Source organism: Sphaerulina musiva, assembly GCF_000320565.1.
Source record: "Sphaerulina musiva SO2202 unplaced genomic scaffold SEPMUscaffold_7, whole genome shotgun sequence".
Lineage (NCBI taxonomy): Eukaryota > Fungi > Ascomycota > Dothideomycetes > Mycosphaerellales > Mycosphaerellaceae > Sphaerulina > Sphaerulina musiva.
The window spans coordinates 1,404,645-1,423,224 of NW_016017389.1; the positions used below are offsets into that span (position 1 = coordinate 1,404,645).

General features: G+C 49.0%; 4 protein-coding genes across 4 annotated transcripts; 2 read left to right on the forward strand and 2 right to left on the reverse strand.

Annotated features, from left to right (window-relative positions):
• Positions 1 to 406: 406 nt before the first annotated feature.
• On the reverse strand, positions 407 to 2,663 carry SEPMUDRAFT_150377 (ribulokinase). Its single transcript, XM_016906129.1, has 3 exons — positions 2,245 to 2,663; positions 1,619 to 2,191; positions 407 to 1,562 (listed from the first exon to the last, which is right to left on the reverse strand). The coding sequence occupies exons 1-3, from the start codon at positions 2,464 to 2,466 to the stop codon at positions 507 to 509; spliced, it is 1,851 nt and encodes a 616-aa protein (XP_016759562.1). The 5' UTR covers positions 2,467 to 2,663; the 3' UTR covers positions 407 to 506.
• Positions 2,664 to 3,182: 519 nt separating this feature from the next.
• Positions 3,183 to 5,101, forward strand: SEPMUDRAFT_150378 (uncharacterized protein). Its single transcript, XM_016906130.1, has 2 exons — positions 3,183 to 3,721; positions 3,780 to 5,101. Exons 1-2 carry the CDS (start codon positions 3,213 to 3,215, stop codon positions 3,841 to 3,843), a joined length of 573 nt encoding a protein of 190 aa, XP_016759563.1. The 5' UTR covers positions 3,183 to 3,212; the 3' UTR covers positions 3,844 to 5,101.
• Positions 5,102 to 5,735: 634 nt separating this feature from the next.
• On the forward strand, positions 5,736 to 7,354 carry SEPMUDRAFT_47899 (glycosyltransferase family 31 protein; the record flags this gene model as incomplete). The annotated part of the gene is made up of 3 exons (XM_016909048.1): positions 5,736 to 6,305; positions 6,375 to 6,881; positions 6,950 to 7,354. 3 exons carry the CDS (start codon positions 5,736 to 5,738, stop codon positions 7,352 to 7,354), a joined length of 1,482 nt encoding a protein of 493 aa, XP_016759564.1.
• A 357-nt stretch (positions 7,355 to 7,711) lies between these two features.
• On the reverse strand, positions 7,712 to 11,894 carry SEPMUDRAFT_150380 (Na_Ca_ex-domain-containing protein). Its single transcript, XM_016906131.1, has 3 exons — positions 11,527 to 11,894; positions 8,171 to 11,457; positions 7,712 to 8,113 (listed from the first exon to the last, which is right to left on the reverse strand). The coding sequence occupies exons 1-3, from the start codon at positions 11,771 to 11,773 to the stop codon at positions 7,979 to 7,981; spliced, it is 3,669 nt and encodes a 1,222-aa protein (XP_016759565.1). The 5' UTR covers positions 11,774 to 11,894; the 3' UTR covers positions 7,712 to 7,978.
• Positions 11,895 to 18,580: the final 6,686 nt, after the last annotated feature.

Consider the following 18,580-nt stretch of genomic DNA (forward strand, 5'->3'; position numbering starts at 1 on the left):
TCCAATCGCAGGACTGTCCGTACCTAGTCTTCTGGTCTACAGTCTCGTAGTCTGCAGTTTTTTAGTGCGCCGTGGTGAGTTTAGAAGGCAGACACAAGGAAGGGTTCCTGAATACGCAGTGTGTGCACACCGCTAGTGGCGAATCACGACAGGAAGCGCGTGTGTCCGGTGACCGTCGCTGTATATTCATTACATTCGCGGTAGGGCCAGAGGCATCTGAGAGTCTTCAAGCGTCTTGTAGTTTCTTGTGCTGCAATCCTAGCGGTCGCATCAGCTTCGGATCAATTTCGGTGCCAAGCGCGGCACGTGTAACGGCCGCGCCCATCTTCTTCACGCTAGCGGAATCGAAATGAAGGGTTCTCAGAAGTCTTCACAAGTTCACAGGATAAGAGCACGAATAATGCTGGGGAGAGTAATCATGTCAGCTGGTTGTCGACTTCTATGTCTAATGCACAATGCGCCTTTCTTTTGTCCTCATGGTTGCATCCGCATATTCATCTTTTCGCTCAAGACTTCCAGCCAGAGATGGCGTCGTCAATGTCCTGGCGGTGCGATCGCTGCTCCTCACACTGCTTCAGGAAGACCTTGTACTTGGCCTGGAGCAACTTCTGCTCGCCCACATCTTTGTTAGGGTAGACAGCCTTTCCAGGTTTGCTCATTCTGTCCATGATGTCCCATAGTGGCTCGCTGACTCCATTCTTGTCGGTCGAAGCTGCTTTGGCACCGAGCATGGCTGCACCGTGTACGACGGCGGCGTGGACGTATCGTGGGATCAAGACGGGCATGTTGCAGGCGGTCGCCATCAGCGACATGAGCACTGGGTTCTGGCACTGCGAGCCAGACATGAAGATCGAAGAGATGATGTGACCCGCCGAGTTCATCTGCTCGATGATCTGGTGTGTCTGTAGAGCGATGAACTCCATGGTGCCGTAGTAGTAGAGGGCGAGACCATCAATGCTCTTGTCGTTGGAGAGACCAATGATGGAGCCCTTCATGTCTGGGTCCGCGACTGGAGAGCGGTTGCCAAACAGGTCGCCGTAGAAGAAGAAGTGGCGGCCGAGGTACGAAATCGCAGGGGCCCTCGTCTTTTCCTGCATCTCAGACAGGTGCTCGTTCAGGTAGTCGTAGATATTCGTATTGAATGACTCAGCGAGCGACATAGCTTCCTGGAACGCGGGGTGCGTCTCAACCACGTGCTTGAGCAGCTCGCCGGTAGCTGATTGACCACCTTCGGCCAACCAGTAGTTTGGAATGAGGACATCACGGTATGGTCCCCACACACCATTGACGAAGACTGGCTTCTCGGACATGGCCAGGTGGCAAGTCGAGGTACCCGCAACGGCAGCAAGACGAGTGAATGCTTGAGAGACATCGTTCTTCGGCTTGCCAGCGTCGATGCTGTCTCCCCTCAAGTTCACCTTGGCGCCGACTGTACCGATCCAACCAGCGTAGGCATCAATGACACCGCTGCCGATAGCAATGCCTGCTGGGAGACCCATTTCTGCGCCTGCCTTTTCGGACAGGGTGCCGATGAGCTCTCCAGCAGTCAAGTAGTGGCCATTCTGTGATGAAGTCAGTCAGGACCCACATCTCAAACAATCGAACTGGAAGGTTGTACCACCCCGTTGACACCTCCCATCCGCTTGAAGTTGTCCTCGCAGAGGTCGGCGAGGCCGATCTCTGTAAGGAAGTCCTCCTGCCAGCCCTTGACGCTGCCGTCAACGCCCACTGGCACGTATCCCTGCTTGCAGACGACGGAGCAGAAGCTGCGTGACTCGCTGCCCGTGGCCATGTGTGTGAGAGCGTCTCCCAGATCGTAGAACTTGCAACGATCGAATAGCTCTTTTGGCATATTGTTCTTCAGCCACAGGACCTTGGGAATTTCCATCTCAATGCTCATCTGTCCACCCACGTATCTCAGGAGGTTGTGGTTGGTGGCGTTGATCTTCTTCGTCTCCTCGACTGGTCTGTGATCGAGCCAGAGAATGACGTTGCGGTCGTTACCATCAGCATTGTCGAACTTGGGGCCCGTCACGGAGACTGGCTGGTCGGTCTCGCGGTCGAAGACAGTGAGGGAGCAAGTGGCATCGAAGCCAATGCCGCGGATGGTGTTGGGGTCGATGTTGTGCTGGGACATGGCACGCTGAATCGAGTTGCAAATGCATTTCCAGATGTTGGTGGTCGATTGTTCCTGTCGTACCGAGATCAGCATCAACTCAGCTATAAAAGCCAATGGCTTCATACGTAGAAACCGGTCTCTGGCTGCCACAGGCCAATATTCTCGCTCGCCAGACCGACAATGTCACCTCTGTCGTTCATGATACATGCTCGCGCACTGCCGGTACCAACATCGATACCGATGTAGTGATTGAGCTCTGGACGGAGCTCATTGTGAGGGTCGACGGACATCTGTCTGGACTGCTGCCGCGAAGGGTTGCGGTATGGAAGACCGGCGGTTTGCGACATGATGGCTGCTTTTGTTGCTGTCTTCTGGTGAGATGGTGGTGATGAGGGTTTCCCTGCCTATGAATCCTGTCGATGGCTAAGTTTATCGAGGGGGTGCGTGCCCGTAATATTGCAATGTGACTGCAATTTGAGGTGCAATGGGCGGTGTGTGGGTGATGATTGTGATTGCGAGCGGACTAAGGTAGGGTAGGTAAGGCCAGAGGAAAATCGCATTGAACCCTTGGGCTCGTCGACAGTGCACTTGCACCTCTCTCATCAGGCTCACCTCACCTCACCCCGAAACATCGGAGCTAGCTACATCATTGTGGGGACGCGGGGGTCGGATCTAGCAGCCATTGCAGCTTGAGGGAGCACAAGCAGTGATGTAGACGTCTCAACGGTCGCGGATCTTGCTGCTGTCGTCGATGGGACGCGACAGAACGAGACGAGCTCCCTGTCGTAGGACTATTCATAGGTAGGTATGTATCCACTGTCCGCAGTGGGATACGCATCGTGCGCGGGGATGGTCGGTCTGCTGGGCACAACCACTGCAGAAGGACTTTCTCCTTTTGTAGACTCGAGAGACGACGCCATTGTGTTGTGTCAGGTACCCGTGGAAATTATTGGCGAGCCAGTGCCCCGTCTTGGCGGTCTATAGACTACGCGGGTACACGTACAGGTACCCTACCTGTAGCTGCCCAGCTCTGATCTAGGAGCAGCCAGTCGGAGCCAGATATCGCCATCTCATCGACCACAACACAGCCAACATGCGCACGGCAACCATCGTCAGCGTCTTGCTGACCTTCATCGTCTCCCTCGCCGCCGCCGTCGACACGGAACGAGAGGTCAAGCTATTCGCCTGGCCGTTATCCTCCGAGGAGCCCCATGATCTGGCGATCATTTCTTACACTTCCTCCAATGCTTCCATTAAGAGCTACACGCCCCCTACCACATCTGCCGACGACAGCATCGTACGCGTAGGCTACTTCCATGACTCCGGCGAGTGGTCTGGGATCGCTACATCCGCTTCGAATTTCGCCCCGAACAAGCCGAAGACGCTACAGCTACTCGTCAGGCAGGATGGCCAACTATACCACTTGGCATTCAAGCCTGCTGAGCCAGTGAGCCAGGGGAAGGGAAAGAGCACTGTTGATGACTTGACAGTGGAAGTGGTACAGATTACGCAGGGACCGAAGCCCGCATTGAACAAGCCAGTCGTGGTAACGGCAGATGGAGAGGTTGAGGGGAAGGAGCCAGAGAAGACGTTCCTGCAGAAGTATGGCCGTAAAATTGAGATTAGGAGGGTTTGAATGCGAATGCTAATGCGATATTAGGTATTGGTGGGCCATTGGACTGTTTTTGCTGCTGCAAGTGGTCATGGGTGGAGGCAAGGAATAAGCATCCACATCACACTATGACTACAGATAGGAATTGCATGCATCATATACGAGAACTGGGGATGTGCTCCGTACTCCGGCCACATGAAAGAACAGTTCCAGCTTGATGTCACCATTCGAGCCCACTCGAGGATCTAAAGTTCATACGATGCGAACTTCCGAAGACATTCCAGACCCAGCACGATCATCGTGCGTTCGGGAGAGATGCATTTTGCGATACATGGAAATCATGGTAGGTAGAACAGCCACAGTCATAAGGACCGAGCGAATCAGACCAAGTGCACCAAGAGACGCAGAACCGATGCAGTGCTCCAGCAATTGCAATCCATATCATCCACGATCGCACTTTTGTCTCAAACCCATCAAGGCTTCAACGATTGCACTGAACAGAGTCGCATATGATCGCTCGACTAGCGCGTGCTTCGCAAGCTTTACAGTCCGACAAGTCTGTACAATGTGTGCGTAATCCAGCACCGATTGAAAACAGAGTCGCTGCTGTACAGCAATGTATAGTATCTCCCAGAGGACCGCAAAGTATGGTCAGGACGGGTTGCTCGACACAATACCTCTGAACTTTTGGAAGCCGCTAAAAATACGTGGTGAATGCATTGCGATTGAAATATTGCAGATATCGCGTTGTACGAGAACAGACCGGCATCATCGCGAACAGCACGCGTTGGTGATTGGCGTTCAGCGCAGCTAGGGAAGCTACCACCTAGGAGGTAAAAGAGTAATTGGTGACAACCCTTCAAGCCCGCAAACAGCCCGAGCATGCCAGGAGCTGGCTTTCCATTGGGCTTACAGCCCCGAGCTCAAGAGGCTACGACCACCTGCAGGTTGAAAAGTTAAGCTTAAATCATATGCACCTCTAGAGACTCGCCGATCCCACATACGAAGCACAAGCGATACAAATCTGGTATCAGTATGACGGGACGAATGAAAGTATCAGTGGTATGAGGACTATGACGAAGAGGCGAAGAGGTTGCACGGGAGGATGAGCACTCGTTGGCAATGAATTTCGAAGAAGGCTGTAAGTCCAGACAACGTACTAAGGTACATGTATATCTTCTATAGGAACGCCGCTATTTGGACAAAGAGGTGCCTTTCTGGGACCCTCCCCAGGTCCGGTCGACAGAGCAGCGAGACGTGCTCAGTGCTACTGGGGACTCTTGACGAGGAATATGGTCAGCTCTCAGCACGCGTGTGCCTGTGATTGCTGTTGGCGTTGGTTGTCTCGGGCGCTGGAGGTTGTGCCGATATGCAGGCGCCTATCGCTTGCTCATGCAGCGGGAGGTGATACGCATGATTGCGATTGCCGCTCAGGAGGTCACAGGAGCTTGTGAAACCTGGAAGCTGTTACGCTAGGACGCCCTTGGAAATTTTTGCTATATCTTTCCAAGTTCCAGCGGCAGCGGGTCTTTCCGACCTACATCGAAGCGATAACTCCGACAGTAGTGCTGCTGGACGAGAAAGTGTACTTGTTCGCAACTATCAGACTATCATATCAGGATGCGGGAAGGCGGCTTTGAGACAGGTTAGCCTGTCGCAAAAGCTGGAAGACGGATGTTTTTGGCTGTTGGACGTCACAAGTACGTGCCACTGCTGCACTGACGCTACAACTTCCTTGCCTACATGTATGTCACTACGGAAGTAATCGATTTTCATCATAGACCTCGCGCATTCACCTCACTCAGTTGCAGAGACATGTTCGCAACAACACCGCGCATCTCGACCACACTGGCCTGAGATCATGCTGTGTCCGCAGCTGTCCGCTTTGGGCCCTAGCAGTAGGGAAGCGGCGTGCATCGCATAACAGCAAACAAAGAACTCTCGGCAATCTCGAGGGCAGCAACCGACAACGACACCTCTTGTCGACAACGTGGAGGTGGAAGAATGTCTCGATCGAGATGGCAGATACTGCTGGGCATCGCAACCCTTGGCTCCATCGTGCTGTACTTCCTAGTACTATCGGACTATGCACCAGTTCGGCTGTCACACAGAATCGGGGAAGGAACATCACTGGAAACAGGTGGCAACATTCCAGAGAACACCGAATTCTTCAACTGGACCACCACGACCGCGTTCGGGCCGGTTACTGAAGAGCATGCCGTCCATGCGACCATCAAAGAGTTATGCGAGTCATTTCCTCAAAGCAAGTTACTTCACGTTCAACCCGTGCTGAAAAGTGGCCACGGCGCCATGAATCGTGTGCGCTCGCAGTTGAATAGTTCAGCAGCATGCCTCACCAACTTACTCATCTTCTCCGATCTGGATGAGGAGATTGAGGGCCACACTGTTGTCGACACTATCAAAGACATTCCACAAGAACTGATCGAAAGCGATGATCAAACACTTCCATATCGCCATCTGAAGGCCTTCCAAGCAAATGGCACCCTCGAACAATCCAACGAGACAGCGTCACAATTACCAGGCTGGGAAACCGACAAGTTCAAATTTCTACCCGTAAGTCTCATTACAGCTGTGATTTGAGACGTGAGACTTTTGCAAGGTATTGTACTAACTGCATTATAGGATGTCAGTCGCGCTTGGCAGATGAGTCCCGAGAAGCAGTGGTATGTTTTCTTTGAGGGAGATACCTACATTGTTTGGGACAATGTCTTTCGTCTACTGGAAAACTTCGATGCCGATCAACCACACTACTTTGGCTCACCATCACCTGGAAGGGATGGAATATGGTTTGCGAACGGAGGCCCTGGCTTCATCCTTTCCCGCGCTGCGGTCAGGAAACTGGTTAGGGATGACTACACCAAGGATGGATCATACCTTGGATCTCGCGTGTCGGTGAAGCAGTGGAACGAGACCTTGGTGAACTGCTGCGGAGACAGTATTCTGGGTTGGGCACTTTGGGAAGAAAGTCTGAAGCTGGATGGGTTATGGCCCATGTTCAATCCACATCCGCCACATGGTGTTCCGTTCTCGGACTTGTACTGGTGTCAGCCGGTGTTGACCATGCACAAACCACACGAAGAAGACATGCAAGATCTGTGGCGGTGGGAGTGGCAGCACAGAAACGCAACTGTAGGTCGTCTTTCGAGTCTCAAATCGAACGGAATCTCCATTATACTAACATCATGCCTCATCAGCAGCGACCTGTACTTTACCGAGACTTGGCCATCTCATATTACAACAGCTTTTTCGAGACCCCCATTCGCCTTAATTGGGACAATGCCGAATGGGATTCCTTTGACCCACCCGAGTCGAGAGCACACACTTCACCAGTGACTTGCCAGGACGCGTGTGCGGCACATCAGGGCTGCTTTCAGTGGACACATTACCTCGGACGCTGTCATTTCGTGCGTTCTTTCCGATTTGGACGAGCGCGGGACCCGCCGCCGTTGTTGGAGGAGGGACAACAACACGATGAGCCATGGTCGCCGGATGATCGGCGCTTCGTGTCGGGTTGGATCTCTTCTCGGATTCAGAAGTGGATGGATGAGAGGCCTTGCGATCAGGTCCAGTGGGTCAAGCCCAGCACAACGCGCATCTTCTGAAGACGGTTGTTGCGTTCCCTGCTATGAGAGAAACACGCTCTCCTAGCGAGCGAGCTCCATGCACTCGAGAAAGAGAGAGATTGCATCGGTATGTGGGCGCGCAGACGTCGTCCGCTTGCTACCTAGGAGGGAGGTATCATAGACTTAAAACGTAGACGACCTGAGTCAATAATTCCACGAATGATGACTGTGACGAATTAGTTGTACACCGACTCATTTCACACCTCCCTTACCCTACCTTACATACCTACACCTCAGCTCTTCAATCTCGTCAGTCAGTCGTCCGTCGCCACTGGGTCACCACGTCTACTCAAATTTCACCCGTACCTCACCTCACATGGAAAAGGCGTCTTCTGACCAGTAACATTAGTTCAATTAAGGCTTACTACTGTAGAAGGCGCTCGCTGGGTATGCCACTGTCTGTAATCTCTGGGAAAACCAAATGCGAATGCCACCAAAACGCCCGCGCCATGCTCGAACGCTCACGCCATACCCGTGCAACTTCATCATATACCAAAAATTGATCGAATGACTGACAAATTTTCTGGTCGCCATTCATCGTTTCCATTGTTTTCTTTTTGCAAACATGCCACTGATTGTGGATACACACGTACGAAGACGCGTTCAGTGAGCGGCTTTGGTTCTCGGACGCACGCGAAATGGAAAAGCCGCTCCACTGGTGGATTGGCCAATCGTGTGGAATTTCTGGGGCTGTACACCCAGTGCGAGAGTGTCGAAGCGATCGACACCCATCATTGCCTGTAGTCGGGAGTTAGAGACTTTTTCCGTCATCAGCTTGAATCATTCGCAACTTACCTCGGTGCTGAATCCCGTGAACCAGAACCCAAGCACAACAACCAAGTAGGTGAAGATGAGTATACTGCCTTTGAAGTAGTTGCTCTTGCCCTCTCCCACAATCCAGCCAAAGAGGATGACACTGAGCAAGACGCAAACCATATCCCATTGTGGGAAGATTAAGCTGAAGCTGTGCTCGGCAAGCTCATCCCAAGGCACCCAATTCGTGTAAATAGCAGTGAAGAGTACAAGACAGGGTGTCTGCAGCAAGAACACCTGCAGCGCATAACTCGATCCAATCTCCATGGAGAGCGCCACGTTCCCGTTCATGGCGAAGCTGATAGCATTGAGAAACTCGGTTGTGTTTGGTACCAGAGAAAACAAAGTGATGCCGAGGAACTTCTCTGGAATGCTGACAGATGTGAGGACAACATCAACAGTGTCGACCAGAATCTCGGCGATGACTGCGTAGGCGACCGTCGCGGTCATGAGGATAATAGCCGATTTCATACGCGACCAGTTCGGCGCGTCATGGCCTCCATGTCCGCCAGCTGCATCTTCTGGCACCGCTGGGCCTCCATGAACCGATTCCGTATTGAGAGCATGCGAGTCTTTCCCGTCTTTGACACTCTTGACATAAGACTGAGTCCGAACTGCTGTGGGTATTGCAGGTGTATTCGCCATCTGACTTGCGCGACGAGGCGCAGACGTAGCGTCTCGTGCAGCGATGGTAGCCGCTGTCGCGGCCATTTCTGCGACGTGTTGTACAAGAGCACGATTATCTTCTACGCTGAGGCCTGGGACATTGGAGCTGTTGGCCGCCGAGTCATTGCCAGCGCTTTTCGGTGGCACAATGTGCGGTCCCTGTCCTTCAGCTCCTGCGGCAGTGTTTTCCATGCTCTGATTCTTCGCGGCAGAAGCGGGTGATGGACCGACGCCAGCCTGCTTGAGACTCTGAGTGAGAATCCTCTTGTACATCTGAGTAGACCTGATGTCTCCTTGCATGTTGGTACTGTGGGAGCTCTTCTTGCCGGGGGTGTTGTTGGTAGAGTCAGCTTGCACTAAGCCTGCAGTGTAAGGCAGGTTGATGTGACCAGCATGTGGTGTACTGTGGAGCACGTCATGATGCTGCTGCTTCTTCTTCTCGTCTTCCGGCTCATTGTTCCAGATGACAGCTGCGTGCGTTCGCAAGGTGAATAGCAAGCCCACCACGTACGACAAGAACAAGCAGACTGCGCAGAAATATACGTACGGCCTCACAGCGGAGATGAAGAACTGGTCGTTGAGCTCCGGGACTTGAGTAAAGTAGCACCTGCGGCAGTCTCGCTCCTCTTCCGAGCCATCTGGACCCGGAGGCGAGTCGACACACAGGCGACAGTTGAGCACGTGTGACCCGTAGAACTGGTAGAACAGCGTCGGTGCGAAACTTGCGATCACGGCAAAGAGCAGCATTGTCGACGTCACACCGGCTGACTTGACGTTGAAGCGTTGTGTCTTGCGCTTGATCGCGCCAAAACACATTGACAGCCCAGGCAATAAGAGGATGCCTGCTAGAATCGAGCCCACGATACTGCCCTCGACAAGCTGTGACTTGCCCTCGTCCAATGCCACGCAATACAAGAAGACCTCCACGATGGTGCTGAAGAAGGCGTTGATCGTGGCTCCCACGCCCATTGAGGACTGCGCAGAGATCGAGGCAACAGCTTGACCAATAAAGTATGCAAGTGGGATGATCGAAGCCAGTGCGATCACGAACACAAAGCCTGGAGAAGTGAACCATGTGTCGATGTGCAAAGTCTCGTACAGCAGGAAGTAATCGACAATGGCAAAGGCGACCAGACCGAGTAGATTGATGAGGAAGATGTTCGTGCCATCAATGGTGTATTTCCAGTATTTGATGCCAACTGCGCGGTATGTGCATAGCAATATGACACTGTCGCTATTGCCGCGCGGCTCCGAATCGAAGCGCTGGTAATGGCTGTCGGTATGGAAGCTCATGGCCAGAGGATGTCTTCGCAGATGATAGAATAGCAGCAGAGTTACTTTGCCCATGGGTATCGTGAAGACGAGGAACCAACAGATGCCGCTGACCAAGAACAAGAACGGAGTGATGAGGAAGTAGAAGAACAGGAAGAAGATCACCCTGCCCAAAGTCCACTCGCCACGGCCAAACAGTCGCTTCTTCGTCTTGTTACGAGCACGCTCCGCCGCAGAGCTCGATCTTGTGCGGCCCAGCAAGCTGTCCGTCTCGTTGTCTTCCAGGTCGGGTACTTCTTCTCGACGACGGCCGATGAGAGAGCGATTGATGTCGGTAGGTCCAAAGAAGAGACGGCCCTCCTCGATGTCGCCGGCCTGCCAGCGTTCATACTCGACAATATCTCTCCCCTCACCTTCGTCCTCGTGCAAGTATTGCTCATCACGTTCCAGCTTGACGTACTTTCCAAAGGGGTAGAACAGGTAGTGGGCCAGGTTAATCAACACTCGACCGTACTCGCGGCATCCGGGTGATCCAGAACTTGGCTGGAAAACGCCTAGAACCAGGCAGACCACACCTCCAGCAGCAGTGATGATGGCCAGCCACCACCCGAAGACGAGCGTCCACAGGACGTTGAATATCCATAACCAGTGACTAACATTGCCTCCTGGTGCGCTGTGAATGTCGCCTTCTGCGTTTCTCTGCACAGATCGGTTCTTCTTGTACAAGGCCGGCTTCCAGATCCGGATGCCGAATGGATGTGTTTCGTTGATCGCTTCCTGTCGGTCCTTCAAGGTGAAGCTCTCCGCATCGCTCAGATCCGCGCTGTCGCCGTAGTCTTCAGGAGTGGGAGAGTCGTCTGTGGCTTCCACTTCTTCCTCTTCTTCTTCTTCTTGTTCATCTTCACCTTGTAGTGTATCCTCTGAGCTCGGCTCGCCTGGGTCCAGACTCGACGTGGGCCGCGGGACTGCTCTCGCAGCATCTATACCCGTCGTCTGCGCCGCATCCTCCTCTCGTTCGTCGCTCTCCACTCGGGGCAGCGAAGGGGGAGGCACCCGGCGCCGTACAGTGCTCTCCCTCCGTCGCAGCGGTCGCTCTCGTTGCGAACCGGCGCGAGACTGTGTTCGCTGTTGACGCAAATCGGCATCGACTTCGATCGCATCATCGTCTACAGAGAACAGGTCGCCACGGTGCGGCGCTGCAGTCGACGTCTTTCGAGTAGTAGGAGTGGGCCGCTTGGGTGGTTGCTGCTGGGCCTGTGGAGTAGCTCTACTGGAGCCTCCACTCCCGCCTCCACCCTGACCTCCGCTCGTAGACGAACCTTGCATGGAGCCTGGGGGCGTGTTAGTAAGGACCGAAGGGCCGAAGCTGTGCCTCATGTAGTTCAGGGCGGTCTGCATACCATAGTCCTGCAGTCGCGCGCGCGGTCGCCTCGTCGTGCCTGGGGCTCCATCTCCCGTCTGTTGTGATTGCAAGCTGCTCTGGCTGGCATGCATCGATGCAGACGCTGGTTGCCGTTCGACAGCTTCGTGCTGATCGCGACTCATCTCCTCGGTGGTGGCCGACGAGCGGCGGGTCGTAGGTGCAGTGGACAGGTCGTCGGCGTAGTCACGCACATCGCTGCTGCGTTTGCCCAGAGGTTCTGACATGCCGAGACAGATGCACGGCCAGATCTGGAAGCTTTCGTGCTAGGGGACGCCTCCGGACGCTCAGACGCGAGGCTTGAGCTAGATAGAATACAGAAAGTTCTAGATAGGTAGTGTAGGTAACTGGCTCGCTCCAGCTGCACTTCATCAGAAGAGCTCACGAAGAGCGGACTGCATGCTACAGGTATGAAGCAGGCAGAAAGCGCGTATCTGTCTGTGGTGGCTCTGGGCGAGGCGGCGGGCGGGATCCACTGGAGACGAAGGCGTTCTGGCGAGGATCGGCCTGCCTGGTAGGAAACTAAACGTGCAGCCCACACGGCGTGATATGATGAGAGCACTGAGAGGGGGGATTCGGGCACAGATACATGTGTTTGGTATGTGTACGAAGCGGGCAGTCGAGTAATAAAATGTCAGCGATCAGAAGAGGATCTGGGCGGATACAAGTACAAGTAGGTACTGTAGTGGTAGGTGGAGGTAGTGGTAGGTGAAGATGGATGCATATCACACAGACACAGCTACCTGTACATTACCTGTAACGGCTAAGATGTAGTCAGTGCTCGACAGCTCCTGTGGAGAGAGAAAGAGAGCAGCTCCTCAGATGACTTTCTATCTCCGACACCCTCAGCATCTAGCGTGTCATCTGTCTGTCTAGGATTATCAACCTCAGAGCGTCAAACTGGCTCCCAAAGTGCACAAACGATACGACACGCAGCAGAGGCAACGAGAGGTGGCGTATACCAGAGAGGAATCATCAATCTTGCACGTTCCAGGTTGTTGTCGCACTTCACTGCAGTGATGTCCAAACTCTAAAATAAGTAATTAGTAATTACTTTTACTTTTACTTTTACTAATATAGGTTATAAGTAAAATCCGTTACTAATACTAATTACTAACGGAAGGTCGTAAGTAAAAGTAAAAGTAAAAGTAAAAAGTAATACTAATTAGTAAATACATTTACTAATTAGTAACGTAAGTAGTATAGTATAGTATAGTATAGTATAGTATAGTATAGTATAGTATAGTATAGTATAGTATAGTATAGTATAGTATAGTATAGTATAGTATAGTATAGTATAGTATAGTATAGTATAGTATAGTATAGTATAGTATAGTATAGTATAGTATAGTATAGTATAGTATAGTTTCTATACTTCTTTATATTATTTATGTTTATACTTATACTACTAGGTATTTAAAGAGGTAAAGGCTTTAGAGGGAATTATATATAGCGGGAGTAAAAATTCTAAATAGTAGAAGGCCAAATTTGCCTAAGGCACAATATACGTACTATACCTACCTACTTTTCGAAGAACTAAGATAAGATAAGGTCTTGTTAGGATCTAGACTAGACAGCGATACAGATATCTTAGGATAGACCCGGAATAGCCCGGAAGTACCTAAGATAGGCTAGAACGGGCTACTACGATTCAAGAGGGTTTAGGCTAGACCTTTACCGCTAATACTAAGTTAAGATAGTTTATAGAGAGTTAGAATAGGAGATCTTAGATCGAGATATTCTAAATTAGACCCGAGAGGCTAGAACCTCCGGGTACCCCGAAGTTATACTTATATATAGAGGGAGAAGATATATTCTTACTCTTCTCCTAAGCGATTCGAGTAGTATATTTCTATTAGATACTTTAGCCTATATATTATATCCTTTTATATACGAATCGCTTCTTTATCGTATAACGAAGTATCTCTAACTATAGGTCTAAAGAATACGATACGCTTAGGATCGAGTTACCTAGGACTCGGTAGCGACTAGTACCCTAACGGAAGTAGACGTCGCACTTTAGCTAGAAGCTAAAGAGACGGAGGCTACTAAGGCCTAGTAACTCCTTCGAGTAAGCTAGGCTAGAGAGGAACATACTAAGTTGCTCTAGTAACTTAAATAATCCGACGCAATAATCTAATCTCTAACCGGAATCCTCCTAACCGATAGATACGACCCTATCCTAGGCTATCCTAGCCTATCTCTAGCCTAATTTATTCCTAAACTATAGAACCCCTATATATTCGAAGGAAAGAACAGACGCGACTAGATCGAATAGCGAGACGACTGCGAACGAATCTTCTAAAGGGCCCTAGGTTACTATACGGACGCCTAAACTAAGATTGAACTTAGAGAGGAATAGATAGCAACTAAACAAAGATCCTAGTAGAACCGGTTTATAGACTTACTCCGATCCTAACTAGCCTATAACGCCCTATCTTAGTCCGACTTTAAGGAATATATACTTAATACAATAGGCATACCCTAGGAAAGGCGACAAATTGCCTATAACGTAATTAAATCTATCGAACAGAACCTCCGAACCCTAACGGAGCTCTTAATAGACCTAAAGGAATACTAGGACGAGCTTAGAACGGAGGACGAACAAACTAAGATTATAGAGTTCAAAAGCGCCCTAGATAGAAGGATTAAGTATCGGATTAATATTAATCTTACTACCTTTACTACCGTTACGGCCCTCGAGGAAGTAGCAAATATCTACTAGAGGGCTATCTAGGCCGAAAGGGATTATCGCTAGAAGGATAAACGCAATAACAAACGCGGACGGTCCGATACTACTAGCGAAACCGTAATCTACGCAAAGAGATCCTAAAGTTACTCTAAAGCGAGCCAACCTCCGTCGATAGGACGACTAAGCCGATCTAGAGATACTAGACCTCTACCTAGGTACTACGGATACGGCGAGATAGGCTATAAACGCCCGGAATACCCTAATAAGGCGGCTTAGGAGAACAAAGGGTCCCTAAAAGCTAGCCCCGCCTCCTAGTGCTCTAGGTAGCAGGACAAGTAATATATATAGAGGAGTAACGGCGATTAGTAGAGCTATACGGCTGTTAGGCAACGAAGCTAGGGCTATATAATTTGATTAGGGTCAAAGTAACTCTAGAGGGACCGACAGGGCGGCGAAACATCTACGCTCTAGTAGACTATAGTGCCTAGATGAACTTTCTAGATAGGGTAGTAGCTAAAGAAATAGGTTATACCCTAGAACGAGGGGCTTTAGTAAGGTACGAGACCTTAAATAGCTAAGCCTAGGCCTTATTATAGGTACAACCTACCCTAGTAGGTATATAGGGTAGGTTGGGTATTAGCAATACCTAATAGGTATAGGTATTTAGCTAGGTAAACCCAACCTATCGGGTTGGGTACAAACCTAGTAGGTATTACGATACCTAGTAGGTATTGCGTACCTATTAGGTATTGATTTTTCGTAAACAGAAAGAAAAAGCCTAGAAACCGAGTACCCTAAGAGCAAGTTATTTAAACTAGGTATTAGAAAAGAAACTGTATATAAGCCCGATATAGATAAGAGGAGAAAGAGAGTAGTTAGATCGAATAAATAAATATAGAAGAATATATACGCTAGATTACAGCTTGTAATATTTTGAAACTTGAATACTATAGTCGGTAAATATAGTCGGTAGGTAAACTTTGTTACTTTATACAAGCTCAAACTAAGCTCGCTATAATCGTCTCGTAGTATCCTAGAGGCACTCTTGCGTAAGCTTGAAGCTTAGGCGTACCGATCGCCTTAGCTCCTCTACCCTATCTCCCTTATTATCGCTAATTGCATCTAAGTTACTAATCCGTTCTATAAGATCTTTTGTCTACTCTCGGTCTTTACTTAGGATCTCCTATAAAGTTAGAGTACTAAGAAGCGCTTAAGTAGCCTCTATAGCCTCGTAGGCGATAAGAACTCTAGTATTGTACTTATCGTCGCGGTAGCGGAAACGGGATACTATTAGTTTAGAGAATATTAATACGGAGTATTAGCGATTGAAACGACTTTAGTATCGAGCGATACTGAAATCGCGCTTATACCTAACTCCGGCCGTAGGAATACAGAGAATATCCCGCGCTATTAGTACGAGAGTAGGGTACTTAGGCTTAAGCGAAGACTATATCTTTAGTACCTCGAATAGATCTCCTTTATCTATATTAGCGTCTAGATAGTCGGTAAGCTCGTTACCTTTACGAGTACTACGTCGTTAAGTTTAAGAAGATTCTATACTCCTACTAAGAGTAAAGTCGATCTAGCCCTTATACCGACTACTTCTACTACGTAACTCGTAGGTAGAAGTGCTCGATAATAGACGATAGCTCTTCTCCTACTCTGTTCTTAGCTTACCCTCGTAATACTCGTAGTAACTTTTATCCCTAAAGTTATCGTATACCTAGAACTTCCGCTTAAGGCAGGGGGTAAGGAGGATACTAATACTATAGTAATCGCTAAATCGATCCTAGGTATCTCGATAATATTTCTTAAGCTTAGCCTAAGCAGCCTCGTATACCTAATATATATCCTTCTTCTAAGGTATCCTCTTATTCTTAAGTCGCTTTATCGCCTCCTCTAGAATGTCGAAAAGCTAGTTGTAGTATACGAGGACAAGGTAGATAGTCGGACCTTTCGTTGTTTTAATCGTTGCTATCGCCGCTACGAATAGTTTCGTAAGGTCGATAAGGTACTTAACCCTTTGCTACTCTTCGGAATCGATACCTATATCTTTACTTAGGTCGAGTCGATTAATATAAGATTCGATAACTCTTTATAGTCTACTAAAGCGATCGAGTATTAACGTTATTAAGGACTACCTTATCTTTACGTCTTAAACGACCCTTAGGATCCGATCTTGAACGCTATTCTACCGACGGTGCTTTATAAATAGCTCCTTCTTTTGAAGTATCTCTTTCTATAGGTCGATAAACTGCTCGAACCTTTAAGAGCTCGAGTTAATAAAGATACAAAGTTTCCGGATCTAGGGATCGGAATTAGCGAAGGGAATCTCGAGTGCCGACTATAATTGCCGACTACGACAGCCGACTACACTTTAAAAATAGGAAGGTTAATAGGCGATAGGCCGTAGAGACTAATCTTACCTTTAGAAGGAGGTAAGGTATACTATTAGCTTAAGGACGGCTAATCTGCTTACTCTGTTTTCTTCTTCTCTATAATATCTGCCGATCTTTCTTATAATCCTAGTATTCGGAAAGGTCGTTAGTCGGACAGAGCCCTAGGCGGTCGAAAAAGGCCTTTAAGGGAAGCTAGGCAGTATATATAAAGTAGGGAAATCGCTCGGGACGGCTAGCTCGATTATACTCCGCGATTGCCTCCTCTTTATCCTCTCCTATCTCCGAGTCGGGACTGCTCTCCGTACCTTCCTCTAAGCTCGTTACTAGCCTCCTAGCCGTTATACTATACCTCTCTTAATAAGTATTAATCGCTAAAACACTATAGAATATTAGAAGGAAGTAGGAAGAGTAAAGCAAGTAGTCTTATATCGTATTGTATAGGGTCTTATTGTTCGAGGCATTGTCGTACGTAATTACAGTTAATCGGCGCTTAATCTCGAACTCTTATAAGATTTCGAATAGTATCTCCGTAAGGTAATTACTAGTATAACGGCTAGTAATATATAGAAAGCTAAGCATCCCTTCGTACTAGACCTAGTAGTCGTTAATCTAGTAGACCCGGATAGTAAGGAATAAGGTTTTTATACCTCTGGATTACTAGCTATTATACGCGATAGCTATCTTAAATCTACTAGTAAGACGGGTCTTAAGGGATTTAGCAGACTCTTAAACCTTAGTACCGAGCATCCTACGGTATATCGAGGCGGATTTAAACTAAATTATCTCGATCTATCCCGGGAGTAGGGCTATATAAGTCTGTTTTACTAACGGTCGTTTAAAGAACTAGAATAGTAGACTATTGTCGATAATTATCTCGAAGGATAAGTATAGGAAATCGTCTAGTATATAGCCTAGGTCCCTTGTCTATCGCGGATTGCTTATAGTCTAGAGATAAAGTTTCAGTATAGTTACTTAGACGTAGTCGGTAGACATAGTCGGCAGGTCTAGTCGTCGGTAGTTAATACTTACTTGTCGATACTTTACGGTCGCAAACATCTCCTTCGTAAACCCTCGCTTATCTTATTTCTCCTAGTAGTTCGAGGAGTCTAGATACTTCTCGATAGACGTTGTACCGGTATTCAGTATAGGATGTTTTAGTACAGCGTTATAGTACCTATATACGACTTTAGGTGTCGTATCTTCTTAAAGCATTCCCTCCTCTAGGAAATCCTATACCTAAGATGTCCGAGACTTACTCCTCTAGGTAATTAGGGACCGATTAAATATAGTACGACTATTCCGCTTTTTGAGCCGCTTCCTAGTATAGTTCTACTAGCGTACCTCGTACTACTTCTTAAAGTTCTCCTTATACTTAAACCTCTATAGCTAGTAGTTAGCCTTAATATCCTACTCCCCGATATAGTCCGGCTTAACGGGGAGTACTAGAGAGGAATCTAGATCTTCTTCTACTATAGTCGGCCGTCTTGTACGACGCTTGCGAACCTCTGTTCTATATCGGCGGTCCCCTAGTGTTAGGCTCGGTAGGAGGTTCGTCGCGGAACTATATCGTTAGCGTAAGCGAGCGCTCGATCGTATAGGGGTAGTAGAAGAGCTTTCTAGCTATAAGGAGGATTCGAATCGGGAGCTTCCGACTCCTAGAGAGGAAGCAAAGGAAGACGAAAACATAGTATTTCAGACTCCGATGTCGTAAATCCGTTATAAGAGGATAGAGGAAAGGGAACGTAGGAATTAAAAGGAGGGAAAGTAGGAATTTCAGAATCCTAGTACGCTACCCTATAGGGGTTAAGCGAATAGAATTCGTAGGCCTACTTCCGGCTGCGAGCTAACCTATTAGATAGTCTAATTCTTACTACTAACCCTCCTACCCTTTCTTCTATCCCTCTTTATCTTCTTGAAATAGGCGAGGCTCCTAGTCCTCCGAG

Coding starts and splice junctions, on each gene's coding strand:
- SEPMUDRAFT_150377 (XM_016906129.1), bottom strand. CDS start 2,466: ATGTCGCAAACCGCCGGTCTTCCATACCGCAACCCTTCGCGGCAGCAG. Junction 2,192..2,244: donor AGCCAGAGACCGGTTTCTAC/GTATGAAGCCAT, acceptor TCGGTACGACAG/GAACAATCGACCACCAACAT. Junction 1,563..1,618: donor TGGGAGGTGTCAACGGGGTG/GTACAACCTTCC, acceptor ACTTCATCACAG/AATGGCCACTACTTGACTGC.
- SEPMUDRAFT_150378 (XM_016906130.1), top strand. CDS start 3,213: ATGCGCACGGCAACCATCGTCAGCGTCTTGCTGACCTTCATCGTCTCC. Junction 3,722..3,779: donor GAGAAGACGTTCCTGCAGAA/GTATGGCCGTAA, acceptor ATGCGATATTAG/GTATTGGTGGGCCATTGGAC.
- SEPMUDRAFT_150380 (XM_016906131.1), bottom strand. CDS start 11,773: ATGTCAGAACCTCTGGGCAAACGCAGCAGCGATGTGCGTGACTACGCC. Junction 11,458..11,526: donor CGCGCGACTGCAGGACTATG/GTATGCAGACCG, acceptor ACACGCCCCCAG/GCTCCATGCAAGGTTCGTCT. Junction 8,114..8,170: donor TCACGGGATTCAGCACCGAG/GTAAGTTGCGAA, acceptor TCCCGACTACAG/GCAATGATGGGTGTCGATCG.